Below are 19,728 nucleotides of genomic sequence, written 5' to 3' on the forward strand. Positions count from 1 at the left end.
TTTATTCATTTTAATGTCTTTTGCTTCAGTTTTTAATCAGTTTTCTTTTCATTGTGTCTCTACAAACACATCTGTGTCTGAAATGTGCTTCATAAATAAAACTTTGTTATTAAGTCTTAACGGAGGTGAAACGCTGGAGTGACCTTTGACCTCTGACGACCCAGGCTGGTCCCAGCTGATCAGGTTTACAAACCAACACATTCGTAACGATCTTCAGTCTTTTAACTTTTGGCTCATCAAGGTTACGACTTCTCGCTCGGCTGCAAATACCTGAACTCAAAGTACAGGGGTTTTTTCTCTGTGTTTCTATTGGTCGATGGCCTGATGCTTCCTGGAACACATGTTTCCTTGACGAGAAACTGGTACTACTGGTTCGTCCGGTCACACTTACTGATGGTAATAATGACTCAGGGATGCACATAGTGATGAGTCACTGATAAAGGAAAGTCCTCACAGCTGCAGAAACACAAACTATTTGTGATAAATCATTAAATCGTGTCCTCGCTCAGAGGAGGCGGGTGAGGAGCCGTCGCTCACTGACCTGCTGCTCTTCTTCTTCTTCTTCTTCTTCTTCTTCTTCTTCGGGACTGAAAATAACAAACTGTCACAAATTGGGGTCGGATCAGCAGTGACCCCAGCATGCAGAGTCTGTGTGAGCCGGATGTTTGCATGTTTTCCTCCTCGGCCTCATGTCACTGCGCTCAAATCCGTCCTGTCCAACAACTTGATAGAAATATGGACGACGTGTTTCCGCAGTTACGTTATTAACATGTTTGATATTTTTACATCAAGACAATCAAAAGCTCATTTTTGTGCCAAAGTTCAACTTGGTCATGATTTGATTTGTCGCTTTGAGAAGAACTTGATCTTCATCAGATCAGCAGCTGCTCACTCACGTAGCCGCTGGAAATCACAAGGAATGTGTTTTTTTTCAGTCAGAATCACTTGGTTATGATTGAAGATGAATCCTGAACGTTTGTAGACGATCAGTTTTATTAGTGTTTTAATAACTGTTTGAAAAGGATCTTCAACACATTCATCACAGACATGATGCCGACATGTTATGAACATTCAAATTAAAACGTATCTTAAATATTTGAATGAAGTCAATTATGTTTAAGACTTAAAATTCAGATTGTTGAATTAAACAAAAAATCTGATTATTTTGTTGCAGTTTACTTGTAAAGTTGTTCATTATTAGCTGTAATGTCTTTTGTGATATATTTTATTACATGTGATGAATGTTTCAATCCCAAACATTTATAACTCGATTTCTTCTCTTGAAGTTAATCTCTTTAATAACTGCACGAGTCATCAGCTCCGTCAGATTCATCGTTTGCTTTAATCAACACTTTATTTTGAAAACCAGCACATGTACGATCCAAAACAACTTTCATATTAAAACACTCAAGTTCAGTCTCAACAAAAACCTGTGAAACATGACGGGAGAGCCAGGCCTCATTTCAAAAATCTTTACATTTTCTCCCGTGACAAACTCAGAATATTCAGAAGTTAAAGCATCTGAAATATCCAATGAGATCTGGACTCAGAAATTAAACCAGGAAGTCATGTGACCTGTTGTAATGTAAAAAATAAATAAATATATACACAAACAAATTAATAAATACAAAGGAACACAAACTGTTAAAAAGGAGAAAAGAATAAACAGAAACAGAAGCGGAGAGTTTCACATGTGATGAAATCTATAAATCATCTTTTTATTGGCGCTTTAATAACTGATCATGATGGATTCGTGCTTTAACGTCTCAATCTGCAGATTCACTGTTCAGATTTACTAAAAACTAAATAAATTATTTGCTGTGATATATCAAAGTTGAATCTTTTCAGTTTAGTTTAGTTTTTATTCTGAGATTTGAGTCTGAACCGCTGCTGAATTTAGTTCCGACCAAAGAAAAACCTGGTTTGAACTAAATTAAAGAAACTAGATCAAAGTTCTTGAACACTTCACTGAGATAAAGATCAGGAACATTTGTATTTGATGAGTCAAACTTCAATGGAACTGATTGGATCAGAAATGTTCACTGAGACGAAACCTTCAGAGTCTGAAGAACAAAGAACCTGTGAGATTTAGATTTGAATGAATCACTGATGACAGTTCTCTGACTTCTCTGATCATGAAAACCACACGAGTCACCGGACAGGTTTTTAAATCCCAGCGTCATAGAACCGTGAAAACAGATGAGACATCGATCGGATATGAGTTTGTTTTTGTAAAAGAGGCCTCGCTGAGCCGGAGGACGTGGACGAGGCGAAGACATCGAGGGACTTGAACAAGAGCACAACAAACAGGGACAGTCACATATCTCCACACTGAGGGTCACAGTGAGCAGAGGACAGGGACAGACTGGTCCTGGTCCTAGAGCGATGACTCAGTAGGGACGGCCCCGTCGCTCCTGTCTGTGGTCCCCCCTGAAAGACACAAACATCATGATGTCACTGAGCCTAGGTTCACATTCATTTCTCAATCTGGTAAATATCTGAATCTCATGTCCGGAGTTTTTCTGCTTATATAAAGTTTGGTTTTAATTTGGTGAAATGAGCTGGAAACAGAATTTAGAACCTTTCATGTAATAAAACCTTCAGATGTTGACATCGAGGATCTTTCACCAGTGTTTTATGGAGAGACTCTGACCTTGTGTCCATTTTGCCAGGGCCGTATCCCCCCCGGTCGCCTCCCCGGGCCCCCCTGAAGCCCCCCCGGCCCCTGAAGCCCCCCCGGTCGAAGCCTCCTCGGCGCTCTGCTGCGTAGCCGCCTGACGGGAGAACGAGCAGAGAGAGAGAGAGAGTCCGTCTCAAACGTCTGAAGAAGCTAAAGACTGGACAGACCATAATCAACATGTCCCACCTCTGTCCACCGGGGGCGTCCCTCCTGCGTCCTCTGGCTTCGGAGCCTTGCACTGGTTACACTCGTTTCTCCACGAGAAGTTCAGGTTGCCACAGTTACTGGAGACAAGTGACAGCGATCAATAAATCATAAAAATAAGACAACATAACTAGGGATGTCACGAGAACTGATACTTACGATACCTTTCGATACTAAGAAAACAAAACACAGACGATGCCCATTTTTTTAGAAGCACCGTGAGCGACGATGCCAGCAGCTGTTAGCAACTTAGCATTAGCATCGGTGCTGCGCCAGTCGACGTTTACATTCAGAAAACCAAGATGGCAACCACGGCTGCAGCGTTCGCCCCACCTCGACTTGTTGAATAAGTCACAAAGAGTCGTGTATGGGATTACTTTGCGTTTGAGGCAGATGACCGTGGCGTTATCATTAATCCGCAGACGCAATTATGCAAACGATGCTACCGTGGTCTTCAGACCAAGGGAGGTAATACTTCGAAAATCCATTTTTTTTTACCGTGGGATCGAAATTGGCATAGAGAATCGTGTTATTTTACTTGTATTGGCACCGACTACTGAATTTTTGGCATTGTGACACCCCTAAACATAACATATTAAATTGTTGAACATATCAGGGACTCACGGGTTCGAGCACTTCCAGTCTCCAGCTCTCTGTTGTCCTCCTCCTCCTCCTCCTCCACCATCTCCTCCTCCACCTCCAGCACCTCCTCCACCGTTGCCTCCTGGGAAACCTCCTCCTCGACCCCCCCCAAATCCTCCATGGCCCATTGGCCCTTCAAAGAGAAGAAGTGTGACCAGTGAGACAATCAGCAGAACTCGTGGTGATGAAGAGGAGTTTGTCCTTCACATTGATTCTGTGAAGTTGAATCTACAGAAGCTGCTTCTTCATCTTATTTGACTTTAAATAACCTTTGAATGAGATCATTGTTGTGAAAGTTCAGACAGAAAACGACTTTGTGGCGACACCAGGACAAAAGAGACAAAAAGTCTCATACAAAACACCAGAGTTTAGAGAAAACACGTCTCACCTCCTCGCCCACGACCCCCCCTCATCCCCCCCCGGCCTCCGAAGTCAGCTCTGCGGGTGGCGAAGGAAACTTTGATGGGATTTCCACTGAAGTCTTTACCTGGAGAGGAAAGTAAAGACGTGAGAAACACAAGAGGAAGTGAAACGTAACTGTACTTTATCTGATATCAGATAAAAGACTCAGAAGTTATGAAAAAACAGAGTTTATCTCCAATGTTCAGCAGAAAAATCTGAAATATGGTTCATTCTAAACAGAGTTCGGTGGATTTTGCTGAAATTAAATCACAGAACGAACCATCAAACCAGTCGATGGCAGCTTTAGCTGAGGGGGGGTCGTCAAAAGAGACGGTGGCTTCTCCTTTCAGCTTCCCTGTCTCTCGCTCGGTGTACAGGTTGATCATCGGAAGACCCGTCTTCCTGTTGACCTGCAGGACAGAGGAGACGGACAGAAGGATCACATCAAGGCTCCAGATGATGTCAGTGCAGCTCAGAACTTCATCAGATCCAGATCCAACCCCAAGGAAAAAACTCACAAACACAGACTCCACATATTTATTGATCTCAATTTGAATCCTTGAATCTGTAAAATGTCTCTTTTTGAATCAATGAACCTGAATCTGAAGACACAACTTTAGATTCATCATCTTTATGTAAATGTTGTTTTTCTTTTCTAATCAAAGTCTGAGTTTGTTTCATCAACTTGGTCAAAATCACTCATATTTAACTTATACACATATAATCCAGAGCTTGTTAGACCTCATTTGAATCATTCACACTATTAACACACAGGTGAATAAATGTACACGTGTGTTAATGATTTGAATCAATGCAGCGATCGGTGAGTGTTTATGAACATGTAGAAACTCACCTTGATGATTCCAATCTGCTTAAAGAAGTCGGCGACGGACTCGACGGAGTAGTCGTCTCCGAGGCCTTGGACGAAGATGGTGTTGTTGTCAGAGTTCTCCTCGTCCTGCACTGGGGACAGAAAACATCTTCTCTCTCACTCTGGAACCTTGGCTCATCTCTGAAAACATCTGACAAGTTATCATCTTATAAATGTGATGAAATCCTCTATTCACAGACGAGACACAAAGGAATGTGATCTGTTGTTATGAACAGTGTTCAGCTCAGGTTCTGACCCGCCAGCTTCTTCCCTCGGTTCCACCAGCGCCAGACAAACCTGTTTGAGACGTGGAGGTTCTGAACCAGGCCTCAAACAGGTTCGTCATAATTCATATCTGTCATCTGGTGCGTTCGGCTTCATCGGAGCCGTCGTGCTGATGTGGAGATGATTTGTGGAAATGTGAGGGAGGGGCTGAAGTCACATGATTGTGTGAGAGAGTGATGGAAACAAATGAAACTCACTGAAGCCGTGTCCTCCATGTCCCGAGTCTCTGGGTCCTTGAGGACAAAAAGACAACAACACGTCACTTGTGGAAAAGAACACAAACAAACACCAATCACACAAACTGTAAACGGATTTGATTCCCACCAGAACAGAACCAGCACTCAGCCACTCTGGACTGGTTCTACTGTCTCTACTCCTCACATCATCTCATCTGTCAACGAGCAGCTCATTAGTCCAAGTGACGGAAACAAGATCATTCACATAGTTGACATACTGTCAGTTCACGGCTCAGGACAACCCCCCCGTGTAGAGACACTGGTTCCAGTCGATTCTATAACTCAGAGTCTGTCACTTCACACACAGCCGCTCGGGTCCAGCTCGTTAATCCTTCATGTTCACAGGTCAAAGCATTTGTGGTGATGCATTTCTTCCTTTTCTATAATTTCCTTTCCAGTGAATATGGAGCTTCATCAGATTCAAGGGCCTCGAGTGAATCCTCTTTGTTTCACACTGTTAAACGTGTCTTTGCTAATTTAATGTTAATTGTGTGTATTTTTGCTTCCTGTCCAAATTGCTGTCACCTGTGATGTTGTTCATGTTGCTGCTGCACGATGCACAATTAATATCTAATATCTGATGCTTTCAGACAAGTATCATCATCGCTCACACAAACCCGACCAACCTCTGAAACCAGGTCCAACCCGTTGCAACACAATCCCTCCTGCAGTATGTGTACGTTAATCCATATCATTCCTTCCTTTGTCTACTTCAGGTTTCACGGAGTTTTACAAAGAATTCTTGTAAAAGGCATCAGCGTACATCTCGGGATTAACAAACCTGGGTTTGTGTTTCCAGGAACGTTTTGTGTAACGCATGGTTTCGTTCCAACAGGTTTTGTCAGAGGTCAACACCTTGTGTGTAAAGTCCCGTCGCTGTGAGGAGACGCTGCGTCACTGGCAGCTGGATATACCGGAGCTTCAGGAAGTGGATCCGTTCTTACTAATTTTAAACCAGCTAATCGTCAGAAGTTGGACAGTTACCAGCAGCCCCCCCCCCTCCCTCTCTCGCATCAACACAACACTTGAACCGTCAAGAGGCTTGTTTGCTACACAACTGATTGTTTTCCCCAAAGCGACTTCACTTCTTCCCCTGACTGTTCACGTCCACAGTTCAAATTAGTTTAATTTGTATTGGTTTAACTTAAGGACCAAGTTTTCTTACCGTTTTGCATTTTCACCATTATTTCCCCCCCGATCACCAGTTGATGAACATTTGTTTCCTCGTCTCGTTGGAGCTTAATTTTGGTGTTTTCATCGCTGTTTGTTTGGCGATTTTCTTTCAACTTTGGATCAAGAATTTATTCCCTGATGAAACTTTTCAACCACTTTCTTCACTTTGTGACTTAAGAATGTTTTTCCACATTTTTGTGACTTTCTCAACAAATGATGCAGAACTGGAATGTGAGCTGTACTAATACAGAATAGAATAGAATCCTATTATTTAATATACAAAAACATTTGTATTCAACATAAAGATAAAGTCAGTGTTGGCAGAGGTTTCTCTCTCAGAGTCCGTCTGGTTTATATTCTTGTAATAATTTAAAAAAGATCAGATCCTCGAGAATCTGTCAACGTGTCACCTACTGATTTCGATTTTTTTTAGATGAACAAAAGCAACTTCAAACTAAATGGTTTTGATGTAAAGGCCAAATATCTCTTTCAAAGATTGTAACGTGAGCCTTTGGTTTTACTTTCCACAAACAGACTGAGTCATGTGATAAATCCTCATTATCAAATGGTCTTTTGTTCCAAATGAACCATTGAGTTGTTGTGAAACCTCAAGCACTCCTGGTGTTTGCAGTACACACAGTACAAACAGTACACACAGTACCAGTATCAGGTTACTGGTACTTGATTATGTTGCACTCTGTGTAATGAAAGCAGTTTACATCATCCAACCCTCTTCTTTGTACTACAGGTTTCACACACTCTGGTATAAATGTTAATTCATCAGTTTGTGAAACACAGACTCTGAATCCCAGGACGTTTCCCCTGGTGGTTGTTGTACAAGCTACAGAGTCTTTTCTTCTCTCAGCTCAGCTCACGGTCTTATGACAGAAGCACCTGAACTCCCATTGAATTCAAACACCTTCAGGTTCTATCACCGTGGAGACAGAGGTAGGTGAGAGGTCTGTGACGTGAGGACTCCCTCTGCTGAGTGGGAGTGAACCTGCAGCGCCTCAGGATCCAGACGCTCTGACAACACACCACTGAACACAACACCGAGCTAAAGACACCTACTTATTACCATGTTGACAAGTACAATGGAGCGAGTGTCTCATTGTCCTCCTGAGATAATCTGCTGTAATAATTAGGTGTAATTTTCTTTCTCCATGTCCTCAAGCTGTTTAAACACCACACGTGAATTAGCACAGCTTTCAGGTTCGAGTGGTGACCTCTGGCCCCCTTCACTTTAGCTTCCACTCTTCAAACTCAACAAACCTCTTTGCTCAAGTTTAAATCACTTACCACCAAACTTATTGAATCCTCCTCGATCGCCCATTCTGATGAAGAGGGAGAGAGAAAGGACTCACATTGAAGGCTGGTGCTGACAGCGAGTTCTCTCATTGGCTTGTGGGTAACCTTCATTCTCAGTCTCTTCATGACCCCCCCCCTCCCTTTCTTCATCTGCCACCTTATGAACCCCTACTTCATATTGTTCTCCTGGATAAACCTCCAAGGACACAAGGCCACTTTAAAGACCTTGTCTTTGTTTGGCCAACTGAAATCTAAAATCATTTTTACCCCAAAAGTCTTTTAGCAACTTGTCCGATTCCATTTCCTCACACAACTTGGGTTTGTGTCGATTAACCAAACACTAAGATGTTGACTTCTTTTCTTTTTACGTCTTAGGCAAGAAATGCAGCAAATCCCCAAACAGGTTTTATCAAGATCACCCAAACTATGAGTATTTTGTATTATTCATTATTTTCATAATTCCAGCTACAAGAGGACTGTTTACTGTCTGGTGACTTCCCCTTTTGTCCATTTCCCAAATGAGGTTTTAGAGCAGAAAGCCAGGGTGGAGAGAAGGTAAAAGCCTAGAAGAAGATTCAAAGATTGATTAAAGCAGAGTATGACACAGTGATCGGTCAGGGCCGCTCGGACAGGGAGACAGGCAGGGGGGGGGGCCGGCATGTAAGTGTGTGTGTGTGTGTGTGTGTGTGCATTGGTCAAGGCCCGTTAGTTGCCACGGAAACACAACTTGGCATGTTCTTGTTTTCTAAAATATTTGCTTTATACATTTCAGTGTGAAGAGTTGAATTAGAATATATAAAAACAAGCAGCTGTGCTGCTGTACGTTGTGTTGCATCGTCTTCACTCTACATTTTGTTACATTTTAACACTTTCTCAGTTTGTACCTTTTATAAACGACACAATAAACTTCCTTATACTGGGATGAAAACCTCAGGTTGTACCAAGACACAAGCGCCAGACACAGACTGTGAATAAAGATGGAAGACAAGTCTTCACTTCCTCACATTGTTGAAAAGAAAGAAGCTGAAATACTCTGAAATACCCCCCCCCCCCCCCCCCCCCTCTGCGGCTCCCGGCTCTGATGCTTCATTCAGTCGGAAGGTGGGCGGAGCTTTACCAGCGAGACCAGTTTAGAGGTTTGAAGACTGATACCAGGGATTTAAAACCTGCTGTGTGTGACATGACATCAAGTTCTGGACACAAACACTTGTCTCTGTTTCCTGCTGCTGTGTTCATGGGCACAGCCATCACCAGACCTTTATGAAAATATGATATATTACACTGTGTTTGAAAATGAATATGACAGAGTCAGGTCCATGTTTTCTTAATCATTAAATGGTTATAACATGTTAGCAGCCTATTGATAATTAGTTCACCTTGAATAAGTCATCACATGACTTTTTTCTCTGTCACAGAATCGTCTTTTAATAAGAAATATTGGGATCAATTTTCTTATCTGTATTATTTGGTGCAGGATCACAACCGATTATATTTTACACCCAAGGTTGAAGCCGATTAATGATTGAATAACCTTCGTCCACACTAACACCTGGAAACATGTCACGTGACCATTCACCCACACTGGTCATGTGATGCAAACAGGAAGTACATTGTCTCCTCTGCAGTTGGTTGCTTAGTTGGTTGGATTTATTTTCTTGGAGCGATAACGAGTTGGAACTGTTACTGACAGGAAGTGTTAATAAGAACCAAACAGGAAGTGCCATGCCTTGTGGTAATTTAGTTGTCATTGTTAAACACAAACACAAACCTGTCCCTACATGTGTTTAACAAGACCAGGTCTCTTACTTGATCTCAGTTCCATGTGTGAGACATGTTCATGCATCTCTCTACTTAGATTCATAAAACTCTCTTCTTCCACTTACCCGATGCCTCCTCTTCCTCGGGGTCCACCTCGCCCACCTCTGTCAAAACCACGGTCATATCCGCCACCACCGCGACCTCCAAATCCAGCGCCACGCCCCCGGCCACCGCGAGCCTCCTGCCCCCCGTAACCTCCGTCAGGACCACTGTATCCTCCATCGCTCATCTGGGGGCTGTCGCCTCCGTATCCTGAGAGAAACACAATCAGACCTCAACACTTTTCTTTGCGATTGTGTAACAAACGTTCTGATCTGGTTTTAGAATTAAAAGGCTTTGGTGTATTCTTCAGTTTGGTTTATTGTCCCATTTTTTTAAGATAAGCCCAGGGTGTGAACAGATTTCTTTGGATCTAAGTTTTTGTAGGTCGACTTGGTTTTAATACGTTTTATATTTGTTTTGTTAAAGGTTATATCCTGCAGACTGCACCTCCCCTTCCCTGAATGCTCTGGACCTTCTTCTGAGTTGAAAAGGGCTTAAGAGAAGAACATGAGGAAGAACATTGAGTTATCTGACTCTTCCCCTATGGAACCAGTTTCCTGTTAAGGCTGGACTTTGAAAATTAAAAACTTTGAAAACCTTCTCACCTCCACTTTGTCCGTACTGGCTCTGCTGACTGTAGCTCTGTGGAGGAGGGGAGCTGTAGCTCGGAGGCTGGTTGTAGTGACCTCCTCCGTGTTGGGGGGGTTGTTGTTGGCTTCCACCGTATCCACCGGTCGGACCTGCACCGCTGCCGTAGCCACCTCCACCCTGTCCTCCACTGGGTGGTTGGTTGTAGGCAGAGGCCTGGGAGTTCCCTTCGTAGCTGTTGGAGAAAAACCCAAAGTGAAGCAGGTGGACATGTTGGCTCTGCAGCTCAGGAGAGAAACTCTATTCTATCTCTAAACTCTATTCACAGTGACAAATCTCTCGATCACTTTTTCTAACTCCTCTGACCTCATAACAATGACTTGTCTGCTGCAACACAACACATATAATATCTCACAGGACCAAATATTTGTCATGTGGTGATTTCTAGGTTTAACGTGAGACTTATTTGAAATATAATTAATGTTGCTCAGGTGTTAAAACCTTAACATCTTGTCTTCAAATGAATTCATTGAATGGGTCGAAATAAATAGAAGTAAAATCAAGACAATAAACATAAATTAAATGCACATATTTCCTGCACAGTTGATTCTGTAAAATAAGAAAAAGGTTCTCTTGTCAAATGGCAGTGAGGGGATCGTATTGTCAGATTTTTACAGGCAACCGATAAATTGCCTCCTGTCCATATATCCAGTCCATCCACTAGATGAGTGAGCGAGCCAATGACTGATCAGTGTGTGATGACCTCATCTATGAACCGTAGACCACCTTAGAGCAGAGGTTTGTTCTTTACCGAATAAAATGTTTTCCAGAACGACATGTCGGGTTTCAGAGGATCTTCTTCAATGTGGAAGCAGCAGAAAGTGAGGATTACCCTTCAGAGGAGGAGGCGGCGGGTGGCTGCTGCTGGCTGTGACCAGAGAAGGAGGACTGCTGGTTGTAGCTCATGTTGGACAGCTGGCTGCTGCTGTAGCCTCCAGAGCTGTAGGACTGAGAGGAATAACCAGCACCCCCTCCCTGGTTAGAGGGTGGAGAACCGTATCCTCCTGGGAGCAAGGAGAAGACATGACAAGCTGTTAAATTCAACAACACCACAACACATCAGTGAAGATCGGTGACGGAGTCTCTACCTGACGGAGGCTGGGCGTATCCTCCCTGGTTGTAGGAGGCGGAGCTACTGTCAGAGCCGTAGCCTCCGTATCCCTGCTGGCTGTAGCTCTGCCCAGAGGCCTGAGCGTAGCCCGGGTTAGCACCGCCACCGCTACCTCCACCGCTACCGCTACCTCCACCTCCAACTCCACCTCCACCATAGGAGCCATAGCTGCAAGTGGTTACAAACACCTCATTTAACAAGATAACAAGAAAGAAATAAGCTCATTTTCATTGCATGTATTTGGTTTTCTCATACTTTTGATGCTTGTGACAGTTTTATAATGAGAACTAATTGTGGCCCAAACAATTAAACAGTTTCAAGTTAATTTATGAATGTTTGTATAACATATGTCTCGACTCTTGATAGTTTCAAGATACCCAAAGGGCGGCCTCTCGATAGAAATATGTTTCTAAAACTTAATGACACAAATGTGTGAGAAACCTTTATGATCAGGTGAGTGTTACAGGACTCACCCCTGGGAAGACGTTTGGGAATAATCTATAGAACGAGAATGAAGTGTCAACATTATAAAGTACAACACATTATGTTTTCAAAGCCAAGTCATTAAATAGGGAGGATTCAAACTATGCACTTTATTGACATGGTTATTGTCAACTTTAGCAGCTACCTCCTCTCATCCTAGCATTAGCATCTAGTTCCTCTCATTCTAGCATTAGCAGCTACCTCCTCTCATCCTAGCATTCGCAGCTACCTCCTCTCATCCTAGCATTAGCATCTAGGTCCTCTCATCCTAGCATTAGCATCTAGGTCCTCTCATCCTAGCATTAGCATCTAGGTCCTCTCATCCTAGCATTAGCATCTAGGTCCTCTCATTCTAGCATTAGCAGCTAGGTCCTCTCATCCTAACATTAGCAGCTAGGTTCTCTCATCCTAACATTAGCATCTAGGTCCTCTCATCCTAGCATTAGCAACTAGCTCCTCTCATCCTTGCATTAGCAGCTGGCTCCTCTCATCCTAGCATTAGCAACTAGCTCCTCTCATCCTAGCATTAGCATCTAGGTCCTCTCATCCTAGCATTAGCAGCTAGCTCCTCTCATCCTTGCATTAGCATCTGGCTCCTCTCATCCTAGCATTAGCAGCTAGCCCCTCTTCTCACCGTTTGACGCCATGTTGGATCGGTTCTGTTGTTTCTTCCTTCACTGGACCTACAGGTGCAGCTTCTCTCCTGACCGCAGGGGGCGCTACGCGTGGACTCTTCTTCTACTTCTGCTTCTTCTTCTGTTAAACCAGCTTAAAGGCGCATTGCCGCCACCTTCCGGGCAGTGGAGCAGTAGATTGGCAGCAGACAAACTAAACTAAAATTAAAGTGAGTTAAATTCTTTGGTCCCTTTTCTCTAATAATATGATAATTAGATGATCTATATCCCTTAATTTCCGTCCCAACACATTGTGTATCAGGACTTGGTCTCTTCTGCTCCTCTCACCTACATGTTTCTGAATTCTGAACTTATGTCTTCCTGTGTTATATAAATCCCAGTATTCTTTCCATGTTTTGTGACATTAATGCTCTGATTCGTCCATAGCTCTATCTTCTAGGATCACATGCTGGTCTAGATAAATGTCAGATAAAGGTTGTTTATCCTCAGAATATGTCCCCAGACGCCTTCCTGAGAACAGAGCTGCAGGGCAAGTTATACAAGTCTCAGTTACGCATGATACAAAGTTTCAGGAGAGGAAATATTTGTTCTTGTTTTGTGAATTTGTTCTGCAACAAACTAAGAACGTCAAAGTCTGTCATCTCCATAACGCGTTGATTAAAATTTAAGAGATTAAGATTATACTGGTTTATTCTACGTGACATGATTTGTCCTTTTCTCACTTGATAACATCTGGAGATTTGTATTTTTTGCCATATTTATTGAATTCACATTCCTGCTCCCCAGGACAGGAACCATCTTAAATTCAATAACCCTGTGACTTTTCCTTTGACAATTTAAAGACAGAACATGCAAGAAATGCAGCTGCTGAAAAACAGTAATTATCTTAAATCAAACCAAGAAACAACACATAGATTTTCACTTAAATCAAACTTTAATCGTTTTTAATAAGATCTCCAATAAAGACAAATAATGAAATGAGCTGACAGACAGTGATCAGACTGAAGAGGAAATAACACATAAATAACGAGAATAGAGAAAAGGTTGACTGACAGGGATGGGGGGGATAGGTCTATATACACAGAAACAGCCCACACCAGTAACACTGTGTGGTTTTATATAAGAGTTAATAGACCCGAGTCCAGCTAGCAGCAGTACAGCAGTGTGTCTGCATCTAGACACGGTGAAGCTCCTGATGAGCTCAGCTTTAAATCCAGTTCTGTTTTAGTGCCAAGTTAAATACAAATAAAGCAAAAAAACACCAATGACCTGTTCTCATCCGACAAAAACTGTCCTGAGGAAAAAAAAACACTACTGTGAAGAATCCGATAATATGATGCAGTAATGCTACAAAAACTGCTCAGTAGTCACTTAGTCCATGAAGAGGGAATGGCTTAAAAGCATCACTAACATCTTAAAACAAAGCACGTTTAAAAGAAGAGACAAGAAGGATTTAAACTGTGTGTGTGACGTGCTGCAGAATGTTTCAGTGCTGTAGATAAACGTGTCAGAACCTTCATGTGGCTGCATGCGTGGCAAATTCATAAGAAAATAAAATGTGATGAAATGTCAAATAGTGAGAGAGAAGTGAAACTTATTCAGCACATTCAGAAAAAAAAGAGAAAAAAAAAAGGTGTCTCGCTCTGCAGCGGAGACGAGAGAAAACGAGGCCCTTCCTCAAAACTTCCATTTTGTGTCTTAGTCATCGTTCCGAGATTCCCCTTCACCCACTCTTCTGTTTACTCGTTCTTCTTCTCCTTCTGTTTGAGCAGCTTGTTTATCTCCCTCTTGGCCATGGCGGTGTACTTGGTGATGACGCCGTGCTGGTTGAGGCCGGGCAGCAGCAGCAGGAAGTTCACTGCAGGGAAGAGAAAACACAGACATGATGCCAGAGCTCTCCTGAGTCGCCAGCTGCTGGAGAAGGTTTCCTCCACGTTCAGCCTGCAGCAATCTGCTGTCCTGGATGTCTGACATCCAAAACCTTATTATTCCAGAAGAGTTATAATCTGAACTCTGGAAACTTTCAAACAAGCAAGTTCCCAGGAAGCTGAGAACTAGCTTTGTGTTATATATGTTCTATTGCTGCTAAGCATCTGACTCATAATTGATGCCAAAAACCTAACGCCTCATTTCAACAGCCCTGTTAACCTCAGTGAAATGTTGGCTGGTTAACAGGAAGCAGAACTGTTGACAGACCTGGTGGAATTTAAGATCATGAAAGCAGATAGTGGATTTCAAACAGAATACTTTGTTGTTTTAGAGTCACTTCCTCTCTGAAGTAATTTCTTTTTCAGGGTTTTCCCATCAGATGAATACGTCTCATCATACGACAGCCTCCACTTTCCAACAGGCTTCGCTGTGCAGGTGCAAGTCTGACAGGAGCGCTTGCTCATTGTAATCTTTGACTTCCACTGCAGATTGAGGAGATAAACATCTTCCTCGTCATTAATGAGGAAGAAACCAGCAGCAGCTTATTACCATGGTCACTGTAGAGGTCTGTGGCCTCAGGGATCCAGTTATTGAGCTAAACTTCTGAGTCATGGTAACAGGAAAGTTGGTAATGATGGGTCACGCTCACGTGATGAAATCATACACAGCATCAGTTTCATTCCATCATTACAATACACAAGGAAAACAACTGCAGCTGAAAATGAGATTAAAACAAGCCTCCAGCAGAATTAATCATGTGGCTGAAAGAGTCCCTCGAGAAAGTTCTCTAACATGGACTCACTGACACTTTACAGATGTTTTACTAGGAGGCTCCAGGAGAAAGTTCCAGAGACTCAGACATTTGATCTCACACACAGACCTTTATGAGTGAACGACTTGCACAAGTGACAGAAAATACATGCACCAACAATCGAGGAAAAACCCAAGTCCTTCACCAGAGGAGGAGGTTAGAAGGTAGAGCTGTAATATACTCACCAATCAGGTAGGTGAGGAACAGGTTGTGCACCTGCTGTCCGATCCAGGCCACTGCCAGCAGGCCGCTGATCACGGAGGCAAAGTACTGTGAGAGCAGAGGGAGGGGGGGTCACATTACATTTAACCTACAATTTCTCACACTAACCAACATCACAGGGTTTAAATAATCACACTTCAGATGTCCAGAAACTGGGTTTATTTTCTTTAGCAGAACCAACATAGCTCTGTTGAATCAATGAGTGTGATTAACAGTGTGTGTGTGTGTGTGTGTGTGTGTGTGTGTAACAGTGTTTATGTGAGGCCTGGGTACCGCAGCCTTTAACCCAGTTTGCCGTCTGCTAAGTGGAGCAGCCCAATCAGCTGAGGATATTTTTATCTGGAGCACAGAGAAAGCTCAGCATTGTAAGAAACAGATAAGAGTTGATTTTCTGGCACAGCTTCACAGCTCAGGTTGGCGTCTACATTTCATTCACTTTATCATCAATGTACCATTTTGGGCTTCTCCTCCTTCAGGGCGCACAGGCGCTTCCACCAGCCCACGACCCGACGCTGGGTCTTCACCAGGTTTCCACAGATCTCATGGAAACGCTGCTGCTGCTCACTGGTCCTGCACAAGGGACAGAATGGAGACAAGTTCTTAATCACAGGTTTGCTAAAATAAACATTTATTAAAAGCTACAGTCTCCTTAATAGCTTTCCAAACTAATTGACAGATAAAGACTTGACTGAGCAGTGGCTCTTGGTTATATCCTCATGATTAGCCAGGTATGAATGGATCACAAATGAATAGATTGTCACCCTGCGTTTGTGTGTTAGTGTAATATAACTACAGGAGGCAGAAGGGGGGACGCTGAGAAAAGTATCCCCTGTTTTCTGCTTAGCCATCATTCCTATTTCAGTCCTTGGTGTCAGGAATCCAAACAACGACATGCTTCATTTATCCGACTGACTCTGCATGAAAGTGCAGTCGGAGCTTCACTGTTTTCTCAAAGAATTCAGTCTCTCCAGATTAATGTGCACGCTCCCAAGCTGCATCAACACATAAAAACTGCATTTAAAAGCTCAGGCATGAAAGTTAGAAGCACTAGTCTGACAAAGGTTAGTTAATGATCACTTATTGCAGCACAGTAAACACCAAGAAAACTCTTTACTGTTAATTCAAACAGTCACTGAACAGAACCAGCTTTTCTCAGCTGCTGTCTGTGACCTGAGTTCCAGACGCTCTGCTCGCAGGGCGACACACTAAGTCTGAAGGCGTCAGACGTCCAACACTCCGTGCCAGCTGCAGGACGTTACTCTATCCTGTCCTCGGTGTCTGATTCTCACCATCAAACACACACAGCTGAGTCCAGGGCTTTAAGCAAGCACTGTTTAATGTCAAAGCTCCATGAGCGAGGCGACACCCTACAGGACCAGTTCCAGGTCAGCATATTAGGTAAAGCCAAACAACTCCCTGCTCCCTCCAAAGTCCTGAAATTACTTTGGTCCAAATCTCTTTGCTTTTCAGTCTGTTTTCCATGTCACACAGGGGAGGTTTGACATAGAGGAAGGAAACAATTATTTGTAATCAATGTCATAACAAAAGGTTGAAGGACACCACAGAAAGAAAAACAGTTATATGAATCTTCAGGAACACATCTCGAAATTAGCCTTTAAACTCCCATTTTCTTGTGAGTAAAACCTGCTTAAATCTTGTAACCTGCTAAGAAAGCTGGAGCTGGATCCAGATGAACACGTTATTTGCCTGACGACTTGCCTCTGACACAAACACGATTTATGGCCTATTTTACCCAGAGATGTATTAAGCGTGCAGTTTAGTTCGACGTCTTTGAAACATGACACCATTTCATAATGTTCTGCCTTTAATTTAAAAAAAAAAAAAAACCATCAAAAAACCATCACGACTGATAGGAGAGCAACACAGAAACTTTTCCTCTGTACCACCATCATTTTTAATCAATAAGACCTTAAATGTCATGGCCTAATTATAGAACAATGTGAAAACCCTTTCAATGTTCCACCTATTAACAAATGAATGTTCTGCCCTCACCACTTGTTGGAGCCGAAGACCCTGGGAGCGAGGGTGGGCACCAGGTAGTCGGCCAGGCAGAGCAGCATGACGGTGCAGGAGAGCCCAGTCAGCACGGACGGGTCCAGGTAGTAAATCATCCTGAGGAAGAGGACAGAGCGAGGTTATAAACCGGTTTCACTCCAGCTACTCAAATGGAAGGAAGAAGATTCTTTATTGTGCAATGCAGAAAAGTTCACATCCAGTATGTGACCAACAGACCCTCATTTATTCTAGAACTGGTTTTAAACCATTTGCCTCCAGGAGGAAACCAGAGATAAACATGGGGGGGGGGGGCCTGTTGAAAAACAGACTGTGTGGTGTTAGCGTTCAGAAACTCTAACAGAGACTGATTGTTAGTTTCACAGAAAAGCTTTTCCAAGAGTTACTTTGACAAACAGAAGAATTTTAGATAAGCTCATTAATCACACTAATCGTGTATAATCTACTGCGTTTCCTTCTTCATGCTTCAACAATGAGGCTCAACATAATCTTCACAACTATTTGTTCCACCTGACAGTTTTCAACCAAAGTGGAGCAGCTGAGTTTGAGTCATGTCTCAGTCTATTTGATTCCTTCTCGCTGCTGAGGGAAGGGAAATGCGAGCTATGCTAACTGTGTAGCCGGCTGTGACACAGCACCGAGCGGGTCGACTCACAGGAAGAGCAAGGTGGTGGCGGCCATCAGGACTCCCGGGAACCAGGGCTTCTCCCAGCGCACCACTCGGTCCCCGGCCAGGATCACCTCGCCCCAGCCCTGCAGCTGCTCCTCCAGCTGGGCCGTCTCCTGAGCCTGGACACGGGAAAACACGTTAAACTCCTGATCACCACATCACTGATCCGTCTGCACGTTAAACAACGATATCAGAATAATAATCACGTTTGAGAGACAAGGATCTCTGCAGGAAGTCAAGGTCAAGTTTCAGCTGAGGCATAAAGTCCAACTGTTATTCTGCTACACCCAAACACGTTACCCTGGTTTCTACGGGTCATGTGTCCTCCTCACCCATGACCTACGTGACCTTTAACCCGTTAACATATCAAATACATAAAACCTTGCAGTCGGCTCAGTTAAAGTCTGGATGTTTTTTACTCTGCTGGATTTAAATCAGTTTGTGTGGATGTGATTAAAGATTATTTTAAACAGAATGATTTGTGTGTGTGTGTGTGAATGTGTTTGTGTGTGAGGCCATGAGGCTGCAGGTAACGGTGTCCTCCACCCTCCTGACATGACGCTGCAGTAAACCACAGCTCGACCACCACGACGCGGTCCCGTCCAGCCCCCCACCTCCATCGTATCTCACGGTTCTCCGTATGAACGCAACCCTGTCGGCGGGTCCCGTTACCGGCGGTTGAGTGACAGCCGAGCCGGCCCCGCGGCAGCTAGCTGGGTCCGGAGCTCCACACCCGCTAGCTAACGAGCTAGCAGGGCGCTAGCTAGCCTGGTGTCGAGTTAGCGGTTAATTAACGGACGAAATCACACGGTTCGATTCCCGCCGGAGCGGAGTGACACTAATCTATTTCAAAATGTCCTCGGGTTAGCTCCGCGTTAGCATTAGCATGGCGCTGCGCAGGTTCCCACTCACCAGCATGTTGGCGCTCTTGTTGTCTCCGTCGGACATGGCGGTGCACAGCTCGTCCCCCTGAAGCAGCGGCAGTCCCCCTGAAGCAGCGGCTCGTCCCCCTGAAGCAGCGGCTCGGCGTGACAGTGGTGGAGCAGCTGAAGCTGGTGATCTACTTCCTCCTCCGGCCGCAGCAGCGTCACTAACGGCCGAGCGCTGCCAGGTTGTTTTTATCTCCGCCCTGCGTCACAGGCGCCCCGCGGCATTCTGGGACATGTAGTCTGACGTCACACACACGTGAGCGCCGCGGAGACGGTTTTTTTAATTAAAAATTTAAAAGAGATGAAGAAAACACGTGACTGGCTTTATTGTCCTTTCATGAGAACACGTGTGGCCGTGGTTTATTCACTTCTATATATCTATCTGTCTGTCTGTCTGTCTCTATCTCTCTCTGTCTCGCTCTCTCTCTCTCTCGATGATCCATCTAAAGATTTAATTGGACACAGGTGAGGCGTTGGCTGACTCATAAAGGAAATAATCTCTGTCAGTGTGGTGTCTTTAGAAGTTACTACTTTTGCTAATCACTGATTTAAAAAAAAACTTTTTAAATTATTACTTGATTTTCAACATAATGTT

At 43.7% G+C, this 19,728-nt stretch overlaps 2 protein-coding genes across 2 annotated transcripts; both read right to left on the reverse strand.

Moving 5' to 3' along the window:
• Positions 1 to 1,323: 1,323 nt before the first annotated feature.
• On the reverse strand, positions 1,324 to 12,600 carry fus (FUS RNA binding protein). Its single transcript, XM_061089874.1, has 15 exons — positions 12,538 to 12,600; positions 11,894 to 11,918; positions 11,398 to 11,588; positions 11,142 to 11,313; positions 10,267 to 10,484; positions 9,685 to 9,871; positions 7,793 to 7,827; positions 5,282 to 5,470; positions 4,782 to 4,891; positions 4,209 to 4,338; positions 3,915 to 4,013; positions 3,509 to 3,560; positions 2,867 to 2,964; positions 2,654 to 2,774; positions 1,324 to 2,430 (listed from the first exon to the last, which is right to left on the reverse strand). The coding sequence occupies exons 1-15, from the start codon at positions 12,548 to 12,550 to the stop codon at positions 2,391 to 2,393; spliced, it is 1,680 nt and encodes a 559-aa protein (XP_060945857.1). The 5' UTR covers positions 12,551 to 12,600; the 3' UTR covers positions 1,324 to 2,390.
• Positions 12,601 to 13,453: 853 nt separating this feature from the next.
• On the reverse strand, positions 13,454 to 19,307 carry arl6ip1 (ADP-ribosylation factor-like 6 interacting protein 1). The gene is made up of 6 exons (XM_061089514.1): positions 19,117 to 19,307; positions 18,190 to 18,323; positions 17,514 to 17,633; positions 15,953 to 16,070; positions 15,464 to 15,548; positions 13,454 to 14,396 (listed from the first exon to the last, which is right to left on the reverse strand). Exons 1-6 carry the CDS (start codon positions 19,150 to 19,152, stop codon positions 14,278 to 14,280), a joined length of 612 nt encoding a protein of 203 aa, XP_060945497.1. The 5' UTR covers positions 19,153 to 19,307; the 3' UTR covers positions 13,454 to 14,277.
• Positions 19,308 to 19,728: the final 421 nt, after the last annotated feature.

Source organism: Limanda limanda, chromosome 17 (genome assembly GCF_963576545.1).
Source record: "Limanda limanda chromosome 17, fLimLim1.1, whole genome shotgun sequence".
Classification (NCBI taxonomy): domain Eukaryota; kingdom Metazoa; phylum Chordata; class Actinopteri; order Pleuronectiformes; family Pleuronectidae; genus Limanda; species Limanda limanda.